We start from the raw sequence: 23,692 nt of genomic DNA on the forward strand, positions 1-23,692 counted from the left end.
GTGGCAAGAATTAATTCGTTTTTTTTCTTTTTTATGTAGGATATAAGGTGAAGCATTAATTCAGGTAGTTTGCGGCCACTAATGACAAACATTCCAGCTTCTTCCATGTATAGTGTGAGATCAAGATCCACAAAAAGTAGGACAGTTAGTGTTACAGACTCTCCTCTTGCCACAAGCAGCAATGCTAGCTCTGAACCAAGTGCCAACAACAACTCCTCTATTTTAGACGGAAGTGAACTCGATGACATTCATGATTTTGGGAGTGAGAGAGGAAACTCCTCCCCTGTAAGGCACAATACAACAGAAAACAATTTATAACATTAAAAATTATAGACTAATTAGAGTAAGGCACAATACAATCTCGATAAATTAATAGTTTGCGACCATAAAAAATATATTAATTTATCAATAGATTAATAATTTATGAAATATGGTACTATAATTAAAGAATGTAGTGATTTTATCAAGTTATATGATATGATTCTAAATAATCTTTTTGGAGGCAATATATTAGATTTACTTCGTCTCATCGTAAGCTTCGAAACAATATATTATACGCCTAAAACGGACACATGTAGCCCAAGTTATTACTTTCAGAAAATAACTTAAATTTAGTGAGACAGACAGTGGGACAGGTGCCTGTCTCACATAAAACCAGCAGATTTATGTGAGACAGGCGCCTGTCCCACTTGCCTGTCTCACATAAAACCAGTGATAACTAGTGAGACAGGCGCCTGTCTCACATAAAAGGGAATAGTGGCATACCTTTGTAAATTTGATGAAAATGATGAGGGTAATGTAGTCCAAAAATAGGGTGTTTGGCTAATTATGATAGAAAAAAATTTGAGGGATTAAAGTTGAAAAATGCCTAATTTTTTTGGCTATTTTTGTAAATTTCCCAATATTATTACACAAATTCAGTGATCGAGTGAGAATTTTTATTACACAAATTGTTGTAATACACACGCGCGCGCGCATGCACACACACACACATTATCCTCTCTTTGAAACAAGGGGCGCTTCTGGTTCTGTCGGTGCTTGAAACAATTTAGTCTTCTCCATATTACTATATCTCTAGAGTCAATAATTTTATATGAGGAACTACTGAACTCAATCACTTGCTGCCGTTAATAGCAATTTCGAATAATAGCAATTTCGAATCACATGCTATCAAAAAGCCAATCGACTGGTCAGAAACCACAATGCTCATACCGTAGTTACTAGCAAAAGATGCAGATTACCGTGAGATTAACTTTGTTTCATTAGCCTACTTATGTGATGTGTAAGCGACAGACACAGAAGGCTAAACTTGTGTAGGCTCTATCCATTCAAGTATAATGGCAACTTCAAATCACAACCATCACCCGTCCAGACCATTACATACAAGATACAGCAAATCAGGACTAATTGTGGTTAATGAAAAGCAAAATTCATCTGTTGCATTAGAGTCCTGATCCGAAATTGTTCAAGAGCCAAAGTATTCCTCAGGGACATAAAATTTCAACCCAACCGCCTGCAAACAAGAGAAATTAGATTAGTCAATGGACTGAAGAAGGTGGAACTAAACCAATTAAACCCAATCTAATTAATTGTTAATGCACCATATGGTAACAAGTCGATGCTGGTTCTCTTTGTTAAATACAGAGATTAGAATGAATAATTTCTATATGTTTTATTGATGAGAATTACACTCCTCTTTAAATAGATTACAGGGGACTAAATCAAATCCCACAAAATCAGAGCTATAACAGCTAGAAATCTAATTCTAAGGAAACAAATCAATAAACCTATTTAAGGAAACAAATCTTGCTAAATAATATAGATCCTAATATATACAATTCTAATTATGTATAATTCTGATTTCATCCACACTCCCCCTCAAGCTTGGCTATAGATGTTGATGAGACCAAGCTTGCCTTCAAGAAACTCATGAGTCTGTTCTGAGAGTCCTTTTGTGAGGATATCAGCCAGTTGCTGAGATGTAGGCACATATTCAAGCTTGATAATGTTTCCATCAAACTTTTCTTTAATGAAATGTATAATTCTGATTTCATCCACACATAAAAACTTTTCTTTAATACTATAGATCCTAATATATACAATTCTAATTATGTATAATTCTGATTTCATCCACATTCTTGACTAAGTTTCTAAAGACCGCCACTCTCCTTTAAGCAAGATCCAAACCTGACACTTATCATCATGACCCACCAAAAGAGATGCCTCCCATGAGGTTCCGCAAAATGATATTATGAAAACATGGTGCAATTTCAAAAAGTTATAAACACAATTTTTTTCTTTCATTTGAAAGAAGAATGAATGAACACACTTCAGCATATCCATGCTGAAGATTCAGCAGATTGACCAAGAAAATTAGATAATCATTACCAAGTATAAATCAAATCAATATGTCAACAAATTAGCAAAAGTCAATAAGTGAATCAAAGATAACTTCTGCATAAAGTCAATACAATGACATATAACTTTGACAATAACGACATACAACTTTGACAATACCTTTGCAAACTGAATATCAGCATCACTATGATCATTTTTTCTCCCAGCAGCATCACCAACATAAAATGATCTACACGATGCAGACAAAAGTCAGTTAAAGAAGATTCTTAATTCAAATCTTACCATAAATTAAATTAAATTAAAACTTTATTTTAAAAAATAGTGATGATTATTAGTAACAGGATGCAAATTTTACCAAAATGGATAATAGGATGGACATGACTGCTTATAGATAATGTTTCTATGTGAAGACTATAGGTGAGAAATATTAGAAGAACAATAAAGCCTAAGTGAAAGAAGAGGAGAATAACTGATCCATATCGATAGAAATGCCAGAGTTGAAATATTTCTCCATAATTTGCCACATCCCAGGTTTGGGCTTGCGGAAGGGATCTTCAGCTTTACCACTTGCTATCCCGCATGCAACAAAAACCTGCATAAATAAATTTGGAAGTCCACTCCTTAAATGCATCCCAATCATTTTCAATTGCAATAAAGAGATTAATTTTGTTACATACTTAAGAAATGATAGAGGTTATTCTTAAAATAATTAGGTTAAAAAACAATGAGCTACATGTTTTTCCTAATTCCATTTATGATTGCAATTGTGTAACACATCACAGAATGGAACAAATACTATCTGAAATCAAGCAACACATTTGGACTCTTAAAAGGTACAGCAGCGCAAGATTTTCACATACGAGAACACTAACTGACCAATCATTTGCCAGTTTTGTAACTTATTTAGAATCATATAAACTCCAGAACTATGTAACAGGACACATGGAGGGCAATCCAATTAACACTATCTTTCAAGTTGATTATAGAAGGTCATCATGATCAAGAAAATTATGCATAAATCAATTGCAAAGTGCAAGAAAACCAACCAATCCATGAAGCACTATCATGGTAGGGCAATTCTGAATAGAGAACAAGTTCAGCACCCAAATAATTTTAAAGCGGGGATTGTTTGTGATATTTTAAGGATAGTAGGGCAATTCTGAATAGAGAACAAGTTCAGCACTCAAATAATTTTAAAGCGGGGATTGTTTGTGATATTTTAAGGATATTTCAAGAAAGCCTAAGTTGTTAAATTGGCATGCTAAGACTCTAACTTAATAATACTTCTAAATTTGGAAAATCAATATTAACAAAAAAATAAATAAAATTAAACATATATAATTTGCATCTCAAATTTAGAATTCAAGTTCATATGCTGAATTGTATGGTCCAAACACCAACTCTTAACCGTTAAATCCCACATAAATAAAATTACATACGTGTATCATTTAAATAAACTGGTTAAACAACCTGTATGGGGACCTTCACACACTTGATGAAATTGTTGAGACGTCCCAGTTTTGAGTCCACAGCTATCTGTCTTTTGTTCTTCCAGCGTTCAATGTTGGCTTCGTTGGTGAAAATTACCTAATTGTTACACATACAGAAGTTTTACAACCTTTAATCAACAAAACTGATCAGAAAATGTAGTTGTGCTAGCACTCTAATCATTGCTGTACATAAATACAAATATAATCAGAAAGCTTTTGGGGGAGAACAATGGAAAAAGACACGTACTAGCTTGTAGCCATCATTATACAAGCTCTGCAGCTTGTCTGGTACTGAAGGATACATAAGGGACCAAGCATCTGCGCCTACTCTGGAATCAAATTTGTATACTTAAGCTATTAATCAGACCCCTCAAAATGATGCTATACAAATGAGCTAAGCTAATAGCTCCATAATACTAAAAAGTTTCTTCCCAACATAACTATAACAAACGTCATCCAACAGCTGGAAGAGATGTCTCTATTTCAAACAAAAACTTCCAAAACGTAGTTTTACAAAATGGCATTTTGTGGGTGTGGATAGGTCTGCATAAGTAAGAAAGAGAGAGGGTACAACCTTTGGCAAAGCAATGAACCTAGTAATTATTATGGAGCTTTAAGAGTAATGGAAATCATGAAATAAATACATTTCATTAGTCACTTTTGTCTAAAAGACCTTTGTCTGAAAAATACCCTTCCTAGGTTTTTAGTATAGATATGTCAATAACAAATGCCTAAAAGGAGAATATGATTATACCTTTTCACATTTGTTTTCACAAGACATCCATCAAAATCAAATGCAGCAATTTTCTTTGAATCATGTAGACCATCAGCCTAAAAACATCAAAGTGCATAAGAATGTGTAATCACACAAGCGCTCTATGATAATGTTAAAAGATAAACTATGTGAAGTCCTCCAGACCAACAACAGGTTATCAATGCAAGTCCAATAAGGTACATGAGTACATATGTACAGACATGTATGCATTGTGCAACTGTTCAGAAAGCAGATATGCAGCAATAATGTAATCAGAGTTACAACAACCCACAAAAGAAAGAATAAGACAAGATTACTCTAATGACTAAAATCCACACAGCAGAGACAATGATAAATAATACTACCCACTTAGCGAACATGAAATTCTTGACAACACTTATCACTAAGAAATCCTTACCAACAAATAATAATGAATATTTCACTATAATCCATTATGGTCAACATCCAATGTACAAGAAAAGACAGCGAATCAGTTCCATTCATTGATAAGACCAGAATCTCACCCGCTCAAGAAATATGACTGTTTGGAATGCCTTCCAATTTGGTAACAGCGTAGCATTCTGAATGGGGGAAAAGAAGAAAAATAATAAGAAGAAGAAGATGAATATGTATACATCTTTGTTCGGACGTGAGGAAAACAAAAAGATAAAGAGATTAGCTAGGGCAAAAGCAAATTTTTAAGGCAAAATTAGTCTAAAAAATATAGTTAGAACCAGAATTACCAGACCTTATACTTGTCCTTGACGTCAGAGACTGAAAATGCTATCTCTAGATGAGCTTCCTCACCAGGGGCTGATAACTTCAAGCAATTACATGCAAAAGAAAATAGATGCCAAGAATGTATGGAGTCGAATTCTTAAATTTGTTGCTAAAACCTTTCTGTTAATAACCAGAAAACAATGAAAATACACTCATAAATTTCATCAACCACCAACAACCCTGGGGTGAGAGAATCTACCTACCTTTCTTTTCTTTGAATTTGTACTCTCCAGTTCAACCTCTTCTTCATCTTCGTCTGTTTTCTGAACCTAATTATGCAGAAGATTTAACACATAAGAGAAAGATAAATAACAATCATGTAATTAAGAATCAGACAACCCAGGACATTTACCACCAACCCCTTCGAATTTCCTTCACTTCCATCAAAAGCCTGCAAAGTTCCCACAAACTGCTTATGTAGACAAAAACAACGACAAGCTACTAATTTAATTGCTAGGAAAAAGAAGTTCCTCGTTACTTTCCTTACTACTGAGAACTATTGACTTTATTTACCAAACAAAAAATTGCAAAATATGGCAAAAATCAACTCCTACCTCCTCCAGAGAGGTCTGGCATTTGGTAACCAATGTCTTCAGAGCTTCTTGATCAGCACTCTGATTATTAATAAACCAGAAAAAGTAATCAGTTCTTCAAAAGATGCTGCACATTGCATATTCTATGAGAATAACAGAGTAAAGAAAACACGCCCAAAATAAATAAATAAGAAGAAGGCAAGTAATTATTTCAGAATTTTGCTATATCCAACACCTTATCAAGCAAAAAACAAGACCTAATAAATTAAACTTAAAGGAAAGTTTTGGCTCCACTTCCTTTCCATGTGTTACCACATTTTTTAATTTTCGCCAAGTTTCTCAGCAAACACACAAAAACCCTAAAACATACCTCAATTCAAATTCATGCACTCAACTGACTCAAGTGACATAATATTCTTAAATGTGACATTTTTATGCAAATAAATAAATAACTAAAAATACGAGGAATTGTTTAAAAAAAAAATCCCATTATGTACATAAAACCCTAGACCCCAAACCTAAGGTCATAAAGTAAAAAAAGAACGGAAGAACACCTGAAGCGAAGAAAATCCTTGGATGGAATCAGCGGAATCAATGGGCTCGGAAACAATCGGAAAGCAATCCACGTGGTGCCATTTCGTCATGTCAAACCCACGCGAGTCTCTGGTGACGGAACCTAATCTCAAAGCATTGGCCGCAATAGTCTTGGAGCACTTTTTGCATGACGACCTATTCGATTTCGCGTACTCGGCGACGACTTTGGGTGGCATTTGCGGCGGCGGCGGCGCAGACGACGGCGCTTGTTTTATTTGGAAGCAGATACTGTGCAAGTGTTTTTGTGCTCTCTGGCACCGGCCGTGGAAACGAGGGATTAACTGTTGGGGAACGATAGCGTTACCGAGGGTTGCACGGAAAGTAGAGAGGTTTAGCATTAAGAGACGAGACGAGACGATACGAGACGTGAGTCGAGAAAATAGTTTTCTGGGTAATCTTTCCCGCCATGTCTTGGGGTACCGGTCCACCGGTTCACCATACACTCATTTTTACTCTTATAAATAAAAAATATAAAACATTTTAGACTAAAACAACATAATACAAATACCTTAATAATAATAATATATTATTAATAATTTTTTTATTCATTTATTCAAAGAGCTAAACGATGGTATTTATAAGATATGAAAAGAAATGGTATTATTATTAACTTTCTAGGGGGGAACAAATAATAAATTCACCACATTTACAACAATTTTGTAGTATTATTGTATAATTCATCCATTTTTCTTCACATAAAAAGATAAAATCTAAGAAGGAAAAAAAAATTAAAATTTGTCAAAATTGAAAAATAGAAATAAAAATAATTATTATTTTTTTCTTTTAATCATTGTTTTCTAAATATCACCACAATGTCAAAGGAGGATGGTAAAAACCGTCATTGATCGGTAATCTTCATCTTCTTTGCTAAATTTTTGATTTGGGATTTTGCTTATGAATCCCTACGATGAACAGAGGCTGAGGGATGAGGTGCTTTACCTCCACTCTCTCTGGCACCTGGGCCCCCCTGGTAACCCTAACCCTAGCCTGAATTCGTTACCCAGGCCCAGACCCAGACCCAGACCGGAAGCCCCATCAGCAGCGGCACTCCGCACACCCACCCGCACCACGCCCTTCAAGAAGAAGAAGAAGAAGAATTCCGGGAAACAACCATTAAGTGGAAGTGGCACGTCTGAATCGGAACCGGGTCTTGATTCTGGCCCAGAATGGCCCGTCAACCCGCCTCCTCCAGTTGCCACTGGCTGGCCAGATGAGAAACCGAAGACCCGACCCGAACCCCTGGAAGCTCAAGACCAAGCCAAATTGTTTGCAATGCAAGTGCAGCACAGAGCTATTGAATCTTGCATTGAGTTTTTCTCTAAAAGGGTTGGTGGAGAAGGCATCGAAGATGATGAAAGTGAGGAACTTGACGAGGAAGATTATTTGACTGAGAATGATAGGCTTGTGGACAGTGAAGTTTACAAGTTCTTGCTTGAATTGTTCGTAAATGATGAGAAGTTGAGGGGTTATTATGAGAAGAATAATGAGACTGGTGATTTTAGTTGCTTGGTTTGTTTTGGCATTGGTAAGAAAGTTAACAAGAGGTATAAAGATTGTGTGGGACTTGTTCAGCATTCGATATCTATATCGAAAACGAAGATAAAGAGAGCTCATAGAGCTTTTGGGCAGGTTGTCTGTAAGGTTCTTGGATGGGATATTGATAGGTTGCCAGTGATCGTATTGAAGGGTGAGCCTCTTGGAAAATCTTTGGCAGGCTTAACCCAGGTATTGGTTTGTAATGTCAGAACTTTTGAGGCTTGTGTTTAGTTTGCTTGAATTCTGTAGATAACTTGAAGCTTGTGAGTTGGGTTAAATTTTGCAGGATGTAGCAGCAAGCGAAAATGATGAAGTTAATGTGGGGCATATGACTGTTGTTGAGGATAATGGGGGCTCTGAAGGTGGAAATAATGGTGAAGTAATTGAGACAGTGGTCACAGACATTAATAAGAATGATGGTAAATTGATGATTTGTGAGGTTAGTGATTTGCATTATTTTAGCTGTTATTTGTTGTGCGGTGCTATGTGGAAACCTCGGAAGGTCTAGTTATGTCATTCAGTATTGGTAATTATCATTGATTGCTCTTGGTTGCAGAATGCTATGAAGGTATATGATGGCAATAAATGTCTTGAAAATCCTGATAGCAAGGCCGTGAACATGGAGGCAGATAAAGACCTAGCAGTGGATTGCTATGTGAGGATATTGTCTTTATGATATGCAAATAAAAGGTTTTTTTTTTTTTGGCCTTTTTTTAATGAAATTACAGAAGAGATCTTTCTTTCTTTCTTTCTTTCCTTTTTTTTTTTTATAAAGACAAAGGATGCCAATAAAGGTCTTGAAGAACTTGATTGCGAGTTTATGAATCCAGAAGTTGATAAAGATATAGCGGTTGATTGCCAGGTGAGAATGGTGTTCTGTTTTTGATATGTAAATGCTATCATTTGGTTTTCCTTATTTATTTATTTGTTTATTTCTTTAATTTGTTGGCCATTTCATTACAAGATTGTGATAATGGTGTGTTGATGTAGAAAAACGGCCTCAATGGCTAAATTTGTTTTTAGGGTTAGGGGAAAGCAACACAAAGTGGTCTTGTTGCCGGGCCAAACTCAAATTTCTTCACTTGCTACTCAGAAAATTGACGAGATACGCCGATGGGGGTTCCGGCAAAAACTCTAAGATGCTTAAGTTAGATTTTTGGTATGTGAGAAAGGGGGAAATGAATTGAGAAAACAGGGTTTCTTTAATGAGGATTTGTGATGTTATTGTTGGATCTCATGTGGTAAGACAGCAGGATGGTTGATGTCTTGTGGATTTTTTAGTTGATTTTACTAACACCTTTCTTTGATCCATTGTTTAGTTTAAATATGCTTTTCTGAACCGGCTGTTGTTCTTGATTTTAGCCCACTCTCAGCAGTTGTAGGTAGTTTTTCCAGTTGAGGGTGGTTTATAAGGTCGTGGCACTTACTCAACTTCCTTCAAAGTAGAACACTTTTAGAGCACATTTGACTTGATGACTTAGACAAGCAGAGTTCTAGATCGGACTAGTGGATTGTTAGATTGGACAAATATGCTTCCAGGTTGGACAAATAGAATTTCAGGTCGGACTTACATTTGGACAAATAAAATTTCAGTTCTTATTTATAAAGTAAGCTCATCTTGTTAATGAAGTATATTCCAAGGGAACTCGGGTCGGTTGTCCTCCTTGGTGACATTAAAGAAATCTGACCCAAACATCAGTCCTTTAGTTTCCAATGTCGAGAAGCTATGATCAGTGTTGAAAACTAAATGTCAAAATGATGAAAAGTTTGGCAAACCTGATACCGGTCCCTCGTTTAAAAAAATTCAGCTCAGCTTTGACATCTACGCTGACCTTATTATAACATAGCTTGACATATATAACACCCTTATTTAAGAGGGTTAATATCTTGTTTCTTCCTTCTTGGTGAGTTTCCAACACCAATCATATCTTCTCGAAATTGGGAACTAGGGGACTGCTGTCAGGTTTGCCAAAATTTTTCATCTTTTGGACATTTAGTTTTCAACACCGATCATAGCTTAACTAGAGAACTGATGTTTGGGTCGGATTTCTTTAATGTCACCACGGAGGACAGCCTAGCCGAGTTCTTTTAGAATCCACTCTATTAACAAGATGAGCCAGTTTTATAAGTACGATCTGAATTTCTATTTGTCCAAATGTAAGTCTGATCTAGAAGCATATTTATCTGATCTAACAATTTACTAGTCTGACCTAAAATCTATTTGTGCAACCTCGAAATCTACTTGTCTAAGTCACAAGTCAAACATGCTCTAAATGTGTCCTATTTTTAAAGAACTTGAGTAAGTGCTACGACCTTGTAAACCATCCTCAACTGGCAAAAGTTACCTGCAATTGCCGAAGATAGGACTAAAATTAAGAAGACAACAGCCCACTAAGATAAGCTTATTAAAATTAAATAATGGATCAGAGAAAGGTGTTAGCAAAATCAACTAAAAATCATCAAGAGATCAACCATTCCACGTCCTTAACACATGAGATTCAATAATAATCATTACAAATCCCCATTGAAGAACTTAAGTTTAAACCCTATTTTCTCAATTCATTTCCGTTTTCTGATATACAAAAAATCTAACTTAAACATCGTAGAGTTTTTGGCGGAAGCCCCACCGGAGTATTCCGACAATTTTCTGTGATTAGCAATTGAAGAAATTTAAAATTTTTGGCTTGGCAACTAGACCACTTTGTGCTGCTTTCCCCAAAAACCCACTTTCTTTATTGAAGTTGTTTTTCGACATCAACATGGTGTATATTGTTCTTGCAATTGAAACGCGTGCTTAAGATTCTGATGTCAAAGTTTATGTGATGTAAATGTCAAGTTGTCAGAGTTTAATCTACAAGTGAGAAAGGCCAGGGATTGCTGTATAAGTATATTCATGACATTGCTGATAAATGAAGAAAGTTACAGCCTACCTGTCATAATCTGATCACTTTGCCTAAATCACGAGCCTGGGACCATACATCCTCGTCATTTGGCAGTATAGGTGCCCCTAATCATTGGAGAAATGCATAAGGAGGTTGGTTTGGTTGCCCTCGTTTGGAAAAGAAGAAAACATTTTTTTTTCCCTATTCACCAATGGTTGACAAACAACCTTAATCTCTTCATCTTCATCACGTGCCCTCAAGAACACTGTAATGATGCTTTCCAGTGCTCCACAAGCATTTGATGCTAAGAGAGAAGGGGAGAAAATAGAAGAAGGTAAGTATTTAGGATTTTATACCAAAAGGGGGAGAGAAGCTGAAAGTGCTATGCTATGGCTCTCTTGACATCACCGACGTGATTTCACGTACATTATCTTAACATATGGACGTGATTAGCAAATTATCAAAGAGCTTCGTCTGAAATACACATTTCTGTCTGTCAAGGCACCCACCATGAGACATAGATGGCCAGCCATTTTATTTTGTTTATTTTTTGTTTGATAGAAGGAATTAATAATGCAGGAATCTGGCCCATCACTGATCACTAGATCGGAATGGTCATGGACTAAGCCTGTTGATGAGAACTCGTCCAAAGCTTCAGGATGGCCCACCTTGAAGCCCAAGAGACCTTTGGTTATTAACTTGGCTTCTGCTGAAGAACAAGCTAAGTTAAGTGCAGGCCGGTTACAGCAGAAAATCTTGGATGCTTGCCAAGAATTCTTTGTGAAAAGTTCAGGTTCAGACAGGGATGAAAGTGATGATGAAGATGAGGATGATTTAATGGATGAAGATAGATCTGACAAAAGTGAAGTGTTCAAGTTTTTTCTGAAGGTCTTCACTGAGAATAGTGAGCTCAGAAGTTATTATGAGAAATATTCTGCAGACGGGGAGTTTTGTTGTTTGGTTTGTGGCGGGATTGGGAAGAAGGTTTGGAAGAGATTTAAGGATTGCCATGGGCTTCTGCAGCATTCCACTGGAATATTGAAGACAAAAAAGAAGAGGGCTCATAGGGCTTTTGGCCAGGTTGTTTGCAAGGTTCTTGGTTGGGATATTGACTGTCTTCCAATGATTGTGTTAAAAGGTGAACCTCTCAGTCATTCCTTGTCAAAGTCGGGTGTCTCTCAGGTAATTATTAATTTTGAAGTCTATAAACTGGTTTAAGTGGAATGTTGTGGGTTTAGGCTGACACAAAAGCTGGTGGTAATATAAGTGCTCCCAGGAACAATGTAGATTGTGAATTACCTAGAAAAGAGGATTCCGATTTGCACTTAAATAATGACAGATTGATAGTGAACACATACAACTTACAGTTTTCAAACTTAGGTGCTTTTGGGATGGTTGCCTTTTTCCTTTTTCCCTCTCTAATGCTGTGTATTGCAGACTTCTCCAAATGAAGATGATGCCAATAAGCATATCAATAATGTTCAGGATGGGAGTTTGGATGTGGATGGGAATAAAAGGGAGCAGCAGATACCTTGGTAAGATCATGCTTCTCTTCAAGGACATATAAAGTTTCCTTTACTATGTTTTCCTTTGCAATTATGTTATTAATATTGAGAATGCACGTGTCTGACGGTTTTTTATTTTTTATTTTTTCATTTCTTATGTGCTTGCTTCTTTCTACACAACGCCTCACCTAATATTTTTATTCAGAACGTGTCATTTCTACCCATTTTGTAATGTTCCCACAAAGGCTTCTCGTATCTTAAATCCACACTCTTTAGCTATGATCTGACTCCAGAATAAAATTGAAGACAAGGCTCATTTGAAAGAAGAAAGGTGGGGGACTGAGCAGAATAATTTTAGCTGGAAGAATATGAAAAGCGGGTGCCAGTTGGAAGTAGTAAAAGCGAGCAACTGCATAAAGAAGGTTGGGTGTAGATACTTCTGTTTTCGGACTCTGCATCAACCTCATCTTTCGGCAAGAGAACCATATGGAACAATCTTTTTGACAGAGCTCACAACTCACATGGAAATAGGCCTTCATCTTCTCTGTTCCTAAGATTGTATTTTTCTTTTTGAAAAAATTAGTTGGTGTTAAAACTTAGTTGGCTGCGGCTATTGTATGTACAATTTTTTAGTAAATAGACTTTTTCTTTTGCAGGTTATAATATGTGGGATTTTTTTTTATTCGATATTTATTTGGGTACGTTATAATATGTGGATTTAACAATCTAAGGGTGCGTTTGGGATTGAGGTGCTGTAGCTTTTAAGCTACAGTTGTTGTGAAAAAAAAGCTGTAATTATAAAACAAAAGTCAATAATATATAGTAAATATAAATTTTAAATAATAATTTTGATAAAATTATTAAAGATATAATAAATTTTATACTATACAAGTGAAAAATCATATCGACGTAGCTTAAAACCTACAGCAGTTAGTGTTTATCAAACACTTTAGTACTATAGCTTTTAAGCTACAGCTGCCCAACCTCAATCTCAAACACACCCTAAATACATCTATTGTCTTGTAAAATCTAATTGGGTTACTTTTTTTTTTTATCATAAATCTAATTGGGTTACTTGAATATGCTTTAACAAACTAAGATCAGGGCAATGCCTGTGATAAAGTTGTCAATTTGGATCACGGTATTTGATTATGATAAAATTATATTTACTCAATGCTAGCAAGCATCAAGTTTGAGCAAAAAGCCAATAACTATCACGAATTAATGAAATAAATCTTTGTTATTCTTAGTTGTTAAGAAATTTGAATAGTAATTACTTTTAAACATTCGTACCTTGATTAATCAGTTTTCAAGTAGATTTATTTAGGAATATAGGAGCTAAAAAATTGATTTGTGTATTTCTTGTAACATCATCAATTTCATAACCAAATTACTAATTTGGTGGTGAGACGATAAAAGATTGAAATAATTAGTAGAAATAAGTGATTGTTAAAAAATTTTGACCGTAAAATAATACTTGTTAGTGGTAAAATGATAAGATTTGAATTTAATGTTAAGTTAAGATATGCACAACTAATTATAATTTTTTACTACACTTATAGTTTAACTATGTAATATACGATTAAAATTTAATTAATTTTATATTCTTCTAGAAAACCTAAATTACATCGTTTTAGAAGTTTAACAAAAAAACTCAACTGGGCAATGAGTCTAAATCCAAAATAATAATATCTCTAAAAAGTAAATAAATAAATAAATAAAGGGTAAAATAGGGAGAGCGCCCGTAATGAGGATTGAGGAGGTTAGGGCATCAGAGATTAGATTGCCACGTCACAGGGAATATTAGGGCAGCTATATAAGCAACAGCCCAATCTCATCATCGAATAAAACAATTTCATCAAAATCCCAAAGAAAATCTTTTAAGTGAAGAGATATTTGATCGAGGAGTGGACATGGCCGGAATCGGACCGATCACACAGGACTGGGAGCCGGTGGTGATTAAGAAGAAAGCCCCCAACGCCGCCGCCAAGAAGGACGAGAAGGTCGTTAACGCTGCCCGACGCGCCGGTGCCGATATCGAGACTGTCAGAAAATGTAATATTTTTTGTTGTTATTTTATCAGATCAGTCCTCCTTCTCTAATTAATTGTTCTTTTTTTTCAATGAAAGAAAAACCCATGTGCCGTGTTTGATGATATCTTATCTCATGGAAAGTAGGGTTTTATATTTTATAATTTGTAATTATTATGATCTCTATATTTTTGTTTTAATTAATCCTTGTAGACCGTTCATGAATATACAATAGCGTGTGTGTTTATGATTGCAGGTTCTTTTTTGAATTTTCTTTTCTAGGGTTTTGAATTTTTTTGTGATGGATTCACAGATTAGGGTGGTTTCTGTGATTTTGATGGAAAAGACAAAGATAGACGATAATGGGATTTATTTTTTATTTTTTAATTTTTGGTTCTAGATGATATCGTGATTTATATTTGTTTTTAAAATATGTAGAAAATAAATTCAGAAGTTCATGTAAGATAAAATGTATGTTATGAAATATGTTATAAGCCCATCTTGTATGATTTTGTGCCTTCTTTTTAGTATATCTATGACTTTTTCTACGATTGAGTAAAGGGTTAAATCTAATGAGCTTTATATATCAACCTCTTCTGATCACTGTGGAAGCTTTATTTGATTTTTTTTTTAATTCTTGAGATTTGTTTTCATATGTATGTGTCAGGACTTGTGCAAATCTGTGATCTTTCAAACTTATGTTTGTAATTGTAAGTGTCCCCATGATTTGTAGTCCAGTTGCTTACATCTTAATTTCCCATACAGCACATGCTGGCACAAACAAGGCTGCCTCGAGTAGCACTTCTCTGAACACCAGGAAGCTTGATGAAGATACAGAGAACCTTGCTCGTAAGTTTCTTTTTTTCACATCAGTGTTTATACTCTATATTGTAGGAATTTTTTTCATCTGTTATACAGTTCTTGGATAGTGAAATTTGTTCTTTGTTTGGAGTTTGGAGTTCTTGTAGTGATTTTGCATTGTTTGTGTTGAAACAATTAATCTGATGTGCTTTTATTGTGTACGTAAATGTGCATGAATGATCTGTTTGCAATGTATGCTCTGCCATTTTAATTTTGAAGATCGTTTAAGGGCATAATTTCAAAGTTATTTTCTTTATTCACTCAACCACCATTGGTGATTTACATCTCATTGTGACCACCACTAAGTCTTTATGTTCAAGTGGGTATGCCAATGATTCTGTCAAACTTGGCCCCTATTGGCATAGAATTTAGTTATTTAATCTTTGAGTTCACTTTTGTTGCTCCGCATTTTACTTTGCGGCATTTTCACTTATGTCAGCAGATTTTTAACACCTCTCAACAAGAGGATAAATGTATACTAAAGTGCTTTTATCTGTTCTATATTGTACAGATGATCGAGTGCCTAGCGAACTCAAGAAAGCCATTGTTCAGGCACGAAATGATAAGAAACTTACCCAGTCTCAACTTGCTCAGGTGCAACTGTCTCTTTATTTGAAATCTTTCTCCGATGTGCCAGACTTTCTACTAAATTTTAGGCTTGACTAAATAAAATCAAATCTTTTATTTCTCTGTGCAGTTGATCAATGAGAAGCCCCAGGTGATTCAGGAATATGAATCAGGAAAAGCCATTCCAAATCAGCAGATACTTACCAAGCTGGAGAGGGCCCTTGGTGTGAAGCTTCGAGGAAAGAAGTGAGGAGGGATAAATAAAAACTTCTACCGGGACTTGATGTTGTGTCCTGTTGTTGAGTCTTCAAAATGGGTGCTGTATATGAATGTTTTCTCCTATGGTTATGGCTCGGCACATAACTAGTGTCCTTGACTGTTACTCTTGTCACGACTGAATCTATTAAGCCTTTTATCTTTTCTTGCATTGGAGACTTTAGTTTGTGGCATTTTACATATGCATATTGCATTTCTTGGTGAATATGTCAATCGGCATCAGAATCAATCTGCTCTGCTTTTGAATAATTGGCAGAGCAATAGAACGATATACGCATGAAGTTTGCCTATTACGCTGGAAAACGTTATTGCTTTTTGGTGTAAGCTTAGATGCTTCCTTTTCGTCCCTGGTTGACAATATCATTATTAGATGGTAGTCGGATTGAATGGTTGAAAAAATCATAGATATACTAAAAGAAGACTCAAATTCATATTTGTTAGCCCAAGTGTGAACTTCGCTTGTGTTTTAGTTTAATTTTGGTGAGTGGGTGGTAAGGTTACTCTAAACTACATATTTGTTAGCCTAGGCGATAAACTAAAGAGAGAATTGACCATATCAATCTCACCCTCTACTCGAACCCACCACCAAGAGTTTGATTTCATTCATAGCAATTAATTTCTATCGGCTCCGACTTATACATCTATTCCCAACCCTGATTCAGAGAGGACTGACTGATTTTTAAATTTAGATACTGGGTTTAAAATTCATCCAGTATGAAAGCTGAAAATTTTGTTCAATAAAATGTTGGCTTATATTGTTAGAAAATATGTCTCATTTTTCAGTAAGTCTCATTTTTCAATAAGGATTTGTATCCCAGTAATCAGGGTGTTTAAAAGGCTCTTTCTATTTAGTAATTTTCTTATTCAAAAGGATTTTTATTTAAAGAATAAGTAATTTCTTTTTAGGAATTAGTTTGTTCAAAGAGCAATATAATATTTGTAAGGAAATGAATATTTTTCCTACAAGAAATAGCCACTATACATAGGAGGTTGGATTTACTTGTTCATCACTCAATTTTCTCTGTAAGTGGATAGTTCCTAATGTGAAAAAAAAAACTATAGATCTATTGAGAAAAAAGGTGTTGTTGGAGATTTTAAGTGTGAGGAAAATATTAGAGTAATAATATTAATTTTTTACATAATAGATTTTTCTTTTATCATCCTTAGCGACTTATTTTTCTTTGGCATAGGAGCTTTTTATGTAAACTCTTGTGTTATATGATAGACTTTATTTTTCATTTATATTTTTTAATTTATTATTTATTTAATATTTTTGCTTGCGAGATATAGGGTGTGATTAAAATTTTCTAATAAATGGTATCATAGTTTAAGGCTATTTTGCAAAGCAATTATGTTTGCAAACAAAATTTCATATCTTGTGAGGATTGAGGTTGAAAAGTTTGATAGAAGAATAAATTTTTGCTTGTAATAAATTCAAGTCTAGCATGTTTTAATTCAATTGGGATTAAACAAGGAAAGCATGGGCGATGAAAATTCTATTCCAATTGGTGGAAACCTTAGGAGGTGTGTAGACATCAAGGCACCTTAAAGAAGTTTGTTGGAATTGAGTAGTCGTCAAGTAATTCTAAATTAGTAGATGGAAATATTGATAGTGTTAGAAAGTGGTATATCTCTTTTCTCCATTAGAGGGTTTGTTGCTTGTAGTGAGTCCACAAGATTTATACACAACGCATAATTTGCCACTTATGCATGGTGTGTGGTGGAATTTGTATATTGATAGCTAAGGACTCTTAAGGAAGCAAAACATTAGAGTGATACTTTTAGTAAGGTAAGTGACGTGTGTTGGATATGTGTACTTTAGATAAGGTAGAGTATGATAATTCTTGGTGTAAAAAATTATGGTTACTAGATAGAAGACAATATTTTACCCATTGGGAGTGATTCTCATAAACATGATGGATTATATTCTGTCATCCAATTGAAAATTTTGATGAGGTGGAGATTGTTAAAAATGTGTCCTTTGTATATAAGGATTTCTATCCTAATTATTAGGATATTTCTTAAACTTTTTTATTTAATAGTTTTCTTATTTAAGAGGATTCATATTCAATGAATAAGTAAATTTTTTTTAAGATTTAGTTTATTCAAGGAGGAATACTATTTGTACAAGTAAAAGGATAATAAAAAATAATAACTATAGATAAAGAGGTTTTATATTCACTTGTTATCGTTTAGTTTTCTTTGTAAGTAGATAGTTTCTTTTATGAGAGAAATGGTAGGTCTATTCAGAGAGTGTGTGATGTTAGATTCTTTACTATGAAGAAAATAAAAAAGTAATTGTATAAATTTTTCACACGGCGAATTATTCTTGTCTCGTCCTTAGCGGCCATAATAGATACATACAGGGATGACAATGGGGAGGCAAGGGAAGAGGATTGGCATCCCCGTACCCATCCCTTGTATTTTGCATATGTTCTTATCTCCTCCATGTCTCTGTCAGAATTGTTTAAGGGAATCCTCATCCTCTTTTCGAATAATAATACGGGATTCCCAAGGGTCTGTGATCCTTGAATAACCAACGCGTTTTTAGTTTCTGAATTTAATTTAATCATATTAAAATAAAAAATTTAAATAAAAGTAAGTTTTACAATATATTTTAGCAAAGTTTGGATGTTATAACTTTAGTTTTTGCTTTAGTTTTTATTTTATTAAATAGAAGTTTAAAAGAAAAATTTTGGGTCAAGGCCTTTTGAATTAGTCTAATTGAATAGTAGTTCAGAACTACAACTAGTTAACTAAGTTTGAGTGTTTCACAATATATTTGTATAAATATTTTTATATTTTTTATTTGTACTAATATTTAACATTTATAATTTAAATTTTATTATTTATTCATTAACAATACTAAAAAAAGGTTAATTAAAAATTAAAATGAAAAATGAGGAATTGGGGGAGGGAATGAGAATTCCGGCTCATCTCCATCCCTTCCTTGAAAAAGAAAATTAAGTATAAAATCATCCTGCATAAATGGGAAAAATCCCCAAAGGGTCTCGTTCCTGTGCCGATTTCTGCAATCCCTACCTATATATAGAATTTTGTGAAAAAACGAATTCGATGAAAGTCCCATGTACAGCTTGGAGGGAGTTTTCTATGTAAATGCTTGTATTGTGTGATTGGCTTTACTCTTCATTTATATTATTTATTTAATAATTTTACTTATAGAATCTTTAATGGGGCTAAAATTTCCTAACATATACATTTAAGATTATGATAAACCAATTATGAAATGAGAAAAAACATGTTTAACAAAACTTTGACAATTACATTCAATAAATAAATGATAAATAGCCGTTGAGACTGGAGATTCAAATGTTGAAACCTCTGATGCTTGGTATGACATTATATAAACTCTTGTATTAAGTTTTAGACACCGTCGCCAATCCTGCAAGCAGTACAAATGTAACACTTCGATGGGAGTAGCAATTTTTAGAATAAGTCAAAATTTATGTCATTCATTTACTCTTGTTTTATACCTATAATAATCTTCAACGGTTCTACCACAGTTTAATACATAGTATGTAGAAATCTACAAAAACATTATCAATGGAAAATAATAACTAACTGGCATTAATATATCAAACAATTTTATCATTCAAAAGAATAAAAGAAAAAAGGCAGCTTTCTACCATTGATTTATATGGAGTTTTTGAAATGGCATTGCTCTACTCACTCCCAAGAGTCAGTGAGGAGAAAACTTCCCCCTACCACCGGGAATTAAAGTCGTACAGTGAAACGTATACACTTTGGAAGCATAACATGTGCTTGCTGGCAGTAAGATTTTATAGCGACCGTTATAATTTCAACATAAGTTGTATTAATAATACAACAACAAACATGTACATCACATGATTCCTCACAAAACTGTTCAAATCTAAAAGAACTGACTGGAATAAGGAATAATTATATATAGAACATCCACCCGAACTTGTAACTATATATAACATCCACCCGAACTTGTAGCTATATATATATATATAACATAAACAAAGCAAAATATACTACTCACAAGCCAACTTTGTGCCAAAGCTTGTAAGGCATATAGCAAAGGCCTGGAATGCTGACAAGGGCTGCCGATAATCCATTGTGAAAATATCATCCCCTACCTTACCGAACTGGAGGAGAACCGTTTCTTCATCTCCTTTCCCTCCAGGTTGGCTTTGATCCACTGTTGCTACCAGCTGAAAGTTCTTTACTGATGCTACTGTTACCCGACCATGGAAATTCAAACACCAGCACTGCAAATGCTCATGCCATCTAGGTGATTTGTTCCTTAAAATCGTGCACCCAGCATTCTCCGCTTTCTTCATCTTTATGTCATCAGCAGTTTCTCCTGATGATGGACACTTGACTGTGCAAACCATCCTCCTTGGACCTCTTGATTTTAGGAGGTTAAACTTGTATGAAACCTGTCCGACCTCAAAGTTGCCTGCTGGAACTTGGGGGCTTATTTGCTTGCTTGCAAATCGTCGACTACCCCTGCTGCTTGAGGGTTTTGCACCATTGTGAGGCGGCCGACTGTCGTAAATTGTAAAGTTTGTCCCAAGGAAATCAGAACTGCAAAAGTTTTGGGGTTAAGTAAGAATATAAAGTAAAAACATGAATGGAAAGGAATTCATTCTTGTCACATGATGAACCCAGAAAGTAAATAAGCAACAGATACTACCATCAAGTGTACGTGTCTAACAGAAAATTTTGAGAAAATTTTTATCCCTAAGTAATAAAAGATGCTATGCCGGTATTAATTAAAAATAATGTTAAACTCATAAGGCACATTCTGCAGACAAAGCAACATACTAGAAAATGCCTCAGCTAAACTTTAGAAATATTCTACCTTAATTTGCCAACATATGCATTACTCCCTTGAGAAAGATCACCAGCATCAAGAGATATGATATACTCACTGTGTGCACCACGTCTATATCTCCGAGCTGCTAAAAGAAACTTCCCCTTTTCGCTAAATGCTGGGGTGGAAGAAACAATAACAATGAATGAGCAAGAGAATATCAGTTAAGATCTTATTGTTTTAATATACCAACAAGAACAGGAAAAAACTGCAAAAAATATTATGAGAGGAATAAAACAAGTTAACCATCAGCCTGAAGCTCAGCTACAAAACTGAAATTAGCTTCAGAATAAAACTTCTCCAAATCTGTAGCTAATGAAGACAGGTAAACCAATGCTAGCTTTTAACAGAAATGATAATTCTAAGAAGCAACGAATCAAAAACTATTCATGTCATCATGTAACCTACAGAAGATTAAAAATCAAGTTCTGGCACTTCCAGTATTCTTATATCTCTGATACTTTCTTCTCCTTTTTTTCCAATTAGTTTATATTGTAAGGCAATGTATGTGAACGTGATAGGGATCAGCAGGAAAGTAGCGATTCTGAGCAATTTCTGTTGATCCATCTTGGCAGACATCTAACTCCTGCTGATTAGAGAGAATTTTCTTTAAGCCCCCTAGCTCAAAGCAACAATGTAGAAATTAGAGTGGCCTGCCATATTAGAGCAAATTCTTTCCCGTTTCTTCGTAAATTCTACTCCTTTATATCTCCTCTTCTTTACACATAGGCTAGGAGTGTTCGAAGATGCATGAATAATTAGCATCCACCAAATTTATGGAACAGTAACATATCTATCCTTCTCTCTTACAAAAATCCAGGCATGACAATACATCTGGTCAAGCAAGATATAACACCTATTAAGCACAATATAAAAGAAACACGCAACAAGGCTCATTGAGAAATTAATGTTGGCTGGATATTTCATGGATGAAGTACCATGTCAGACATGCTATGTAAACACTTCTGTATGGCTAGATATTAAAGGAGAAATTGACATCTGGGCTAACTAAATATCTTATATCCAAATGATAGTTTAACTCTGGTTGGTTGACTTGCAAACCACTATTCCATCTATCTGTCAAGGCTCTAAATATAAAGGCTTTTCAAAGATGATACGATAGTCAGGATACATGTCATAAACTAAATGGAATAATTTGTTTCCTAATGAATCTGGAACTTGTCAACTTAAGACCAAGTCAAGTTGACTAACATGTCAGGTTTGACAAAGTGGAATATCTTTCTTTCAACATTAATATTAGCAACGCAGATGTACCGGTCACAATTCCAGTCAAATAAATGTTCCTACTAAGAAACGTATTGGAGAAAGTCTAAATAATTAGAAATTTTCATTTTTTTATGTTCGTTACCAAATCAATTTCACCAATTACAACTTACATGGGGTAAGTGCAAGATAGAGGTAGAACGTTGAGGTCTTCTTATTCCGCCTTATTAGACATTGATGAGGGAACTCGCGTGGACCCGGCTGCATTTAAAAGATAAATGACAAGAACATCAATCCCAGAACTGTAACAATTTCATTGGCAACCACCAAATCAACAAGCCAAAAGCCAGTTCAACAAAACATACAAGAGTCAAGGGCAAGCAATAACTATCTGTTACATACACTAGTTCAAACTTTTTTAAAAAGACTTTTGAAATAACCCTTTAATATAACAAGGACAAAAACTTTTCTAACTTTATTTCACTCTAAAAGCATCTTTAATTTTCCTACAATGAAAAAATCAAATATGATCACAAGTAAAAGGAAAAAAGAAAATTCCTAAAATTTTTCATAAGAACACAAACTCATGATTAAATTTAGTAAAACCCATAAATTGAATATTCCCAGAACAAATTTGCTCGCTCTTTCTTTCTCAGTATCTACATTACACTCTCTTAGTCTCGTGTAACCAAACCCACATCAAAATCAGTTCCCAGTCATTCAACTTTTGCAACAACCATTCACACCGAAACCAAAATTAACAAATAATTGGGGGGAAAAAAGCCCAGAATTTTAGAGATACCCCGTTAGCTAATAACAATAAATCAACAAATTAAACAGATAAAATACAAAAAATGGACATCAATCAAACTCTAATTAACAAGATCCAAGCAAAATTCATCAATCATTTGATAAAACAACAAAAATATGTTAATTTACAAAATGACCTGTTTAAGGCAAGAAGGGAAGGTAATTTTGCCACTAAGAAAAGGAGACTTGACGATATCTTTGGTAATTTCCCTCCATCTCTTACAAACGCAAGCACAAGCGACAACGTTTTGGCGATGGGGCCAGCTATCTTCTGTGGTCTCCACGCGCCTTATGATCTCCCCTAGCAATTCGGGCAGCAACCCGGCCCATGACCCGGAGGAGTGGGCAGCGGCGGCGCCGGAATCCATCGGCGCCGACGTGGTCGACGACACGACCGAGTCGTCAGCGGCATCGAGTTCGGTCTCTTTCGAAGATTTGTGTGCCTCTCCGAACGATCTCGAGATCCTTCGAGAGAGACACGAATTTCTCAGAGACATTTTCGCCCACCCGCTTCTTCTTTTGATTTTGGTTTTTGATTCCCTGAGAGAGAGTGAGAGAGATATTTTACTTTTAGCCCTTTTTTTTTTTTCCTTTCCTTTTTTTGTTGGTGGGTGAGTGATTGAGATGA

At 34.9% G+C, this 23,692-nt stretch overlaps 4 protein-coding genes across 10 annotated transcripts; 2 read left to right on the forward strand and 2 right to left on the reverse strand.

Annotated features, from left to right (window-relative positions):
- Nucleotides 1-1,187: 1,187 nt before the first annotated feature.
- Nucleotides 1,188-6,962, reverse strand: LOC102622568 (polynucleotide 3'-phosphatase ZDP). 3 transcript variants are annotated; one of them, XM_025099371.2, is made up of 12 exons: nt 6,470-6,960; nt 5,937-5,996; nt 5,735-5,791; nt 5,586-5,651; nt 5,351-5,422; nt 5,127-5,183; nt 4,603-4,679; nt 4,096-4,177; nt 3,829-3,945; nt 2,829-2,950; nt 2,518-2,587; nt 1,188-1,513 (listed from the first exon to the last, which is right to left on the reverse strand). In XM_025099371.2, exons 1-12 carry the CDS (start codon nt 6,845-6,847, stop codon nt 1,466-1,468), a joined length of 1,206 nt encoding a protein of 401 aa, XP_024955139.2. In that variant the 5' UTR covers nt 6,848-6,960; the 3' UTR covers nt 1,188-1,465. The 3 variants fall into 3 exon arrangements, with proteins under 3 accessions (XP_024955139.2, XP_006477746.3, XP_024955140.2); XM_006477683.4 differs by having other exon boundaries at nt 5,735-5,773; nt 6,470-6,959; XM_025099372.2 differs by lacking the exons at nt 4,096-4,177; nt 4,603-4,679 and having other exon boundaries at nt 6,470-6,962.
- Nucleotides 6,963-7,326: 364 nt separating this feature from the next.
- Nucleotides 7,327-13,113, forward strand: LOC102623062 (uncharacterized). Of its 5 annotated transcripts, none has more exons than XR_003065453.2 (7): nt 7,327-8,234; nt 8,332-8,484; nt 8,602-8,700; nt 8,821-8,907; nt 11,492-12,065; nt 12,365-12,462; nt 12,709-13,113. XR_003065453.2 is itself a non-coding variant. In XM_006477687.4 (7 exons), the coding sequence occupies exons 1-7, from the start codon at nt 7,404-7,406 to the stop codon at nt 12,728-12,730; spliced, it is 1,893 nt and encodes a 630-aa protein (XP_006477750.2). In that variant the 5' UTR covers nt 7,328-7,403; the 3' UTR covers nt 12,731-13,113. The 5 variants fall into 5 exon arrangements, 3 of the variants coding, with proteins under 3 accessions (XP_006477750.2, XP_006477749.2, XP_024954548.2); XR_003065452.2 differs by having other exon boundaries at nt 7,328-8,234; nt 12,638-13,113; XM_006477687.4 differs by having other exon boundaries at nt 7,328-8,234; nt 11,507-12,109.
- A 1,117-nt stretch (nt 13,114-14,230) lies between these two features.
- On the forward strand, nt 14,231-16,317 carry LOC102624312 (multiprotein-bridging factor 1b). Its single transcript, XM_006477691.4, has 4 exons — nt 14,231-14,487; nt 15,228-15,311; nt 15,835-15,917; nt 16,021-16,317. Exons 1-4 carry the CDS (start codon nt 14,346-14,348, stop codon nt 16,138-16,140), a joined length of 429 nt encoding a protein of 142 aa, XP_006477754.2. The 5' UTR covers nt 14,231-14,345; the 3' UTR covers nt 16,141-16,317.
- A 3,661-nt stretch (nt 16,318-19,978) lies between these two features.
- Nucleotides 19,979-23,692, reverse strand: LOC102624606 (tubby-like F-box protein 7). Its single transcript, XM_006477692.4, has 4 exons — nt 23,202-23,692; nt 22,428-22,515; nt 21,019-21,148; nt 19,979-20,741 (listed from the first exon to the last, which is right to left on the reverse strand). The coding sequence occupies exons 1-4, from the start codon at nt 23,559-23,561 to the stop codon at nt 20,186-20,188; spliced, it is 1,134 nt and encodes a 377-aa protein (XP_006477755.2). The 5' UTR covers nt 23,562-23,692; the 3' UTR covers nt 19,979-20,185.

This window comes from Citrus sinensis, chromosome 3 (assembly GCF_022201045.2).
Source record: "Citrus sinensis cultivar Valencia sweet orange chromosome 3, DVS_A1.0, whole genome shotgun sequence".
NCBI lineage: Eukaryota > Viridiplantae > Streptophyta > Magnoliopsida > Sapindales > Rutaceae > Citrus > Citrus sinensis.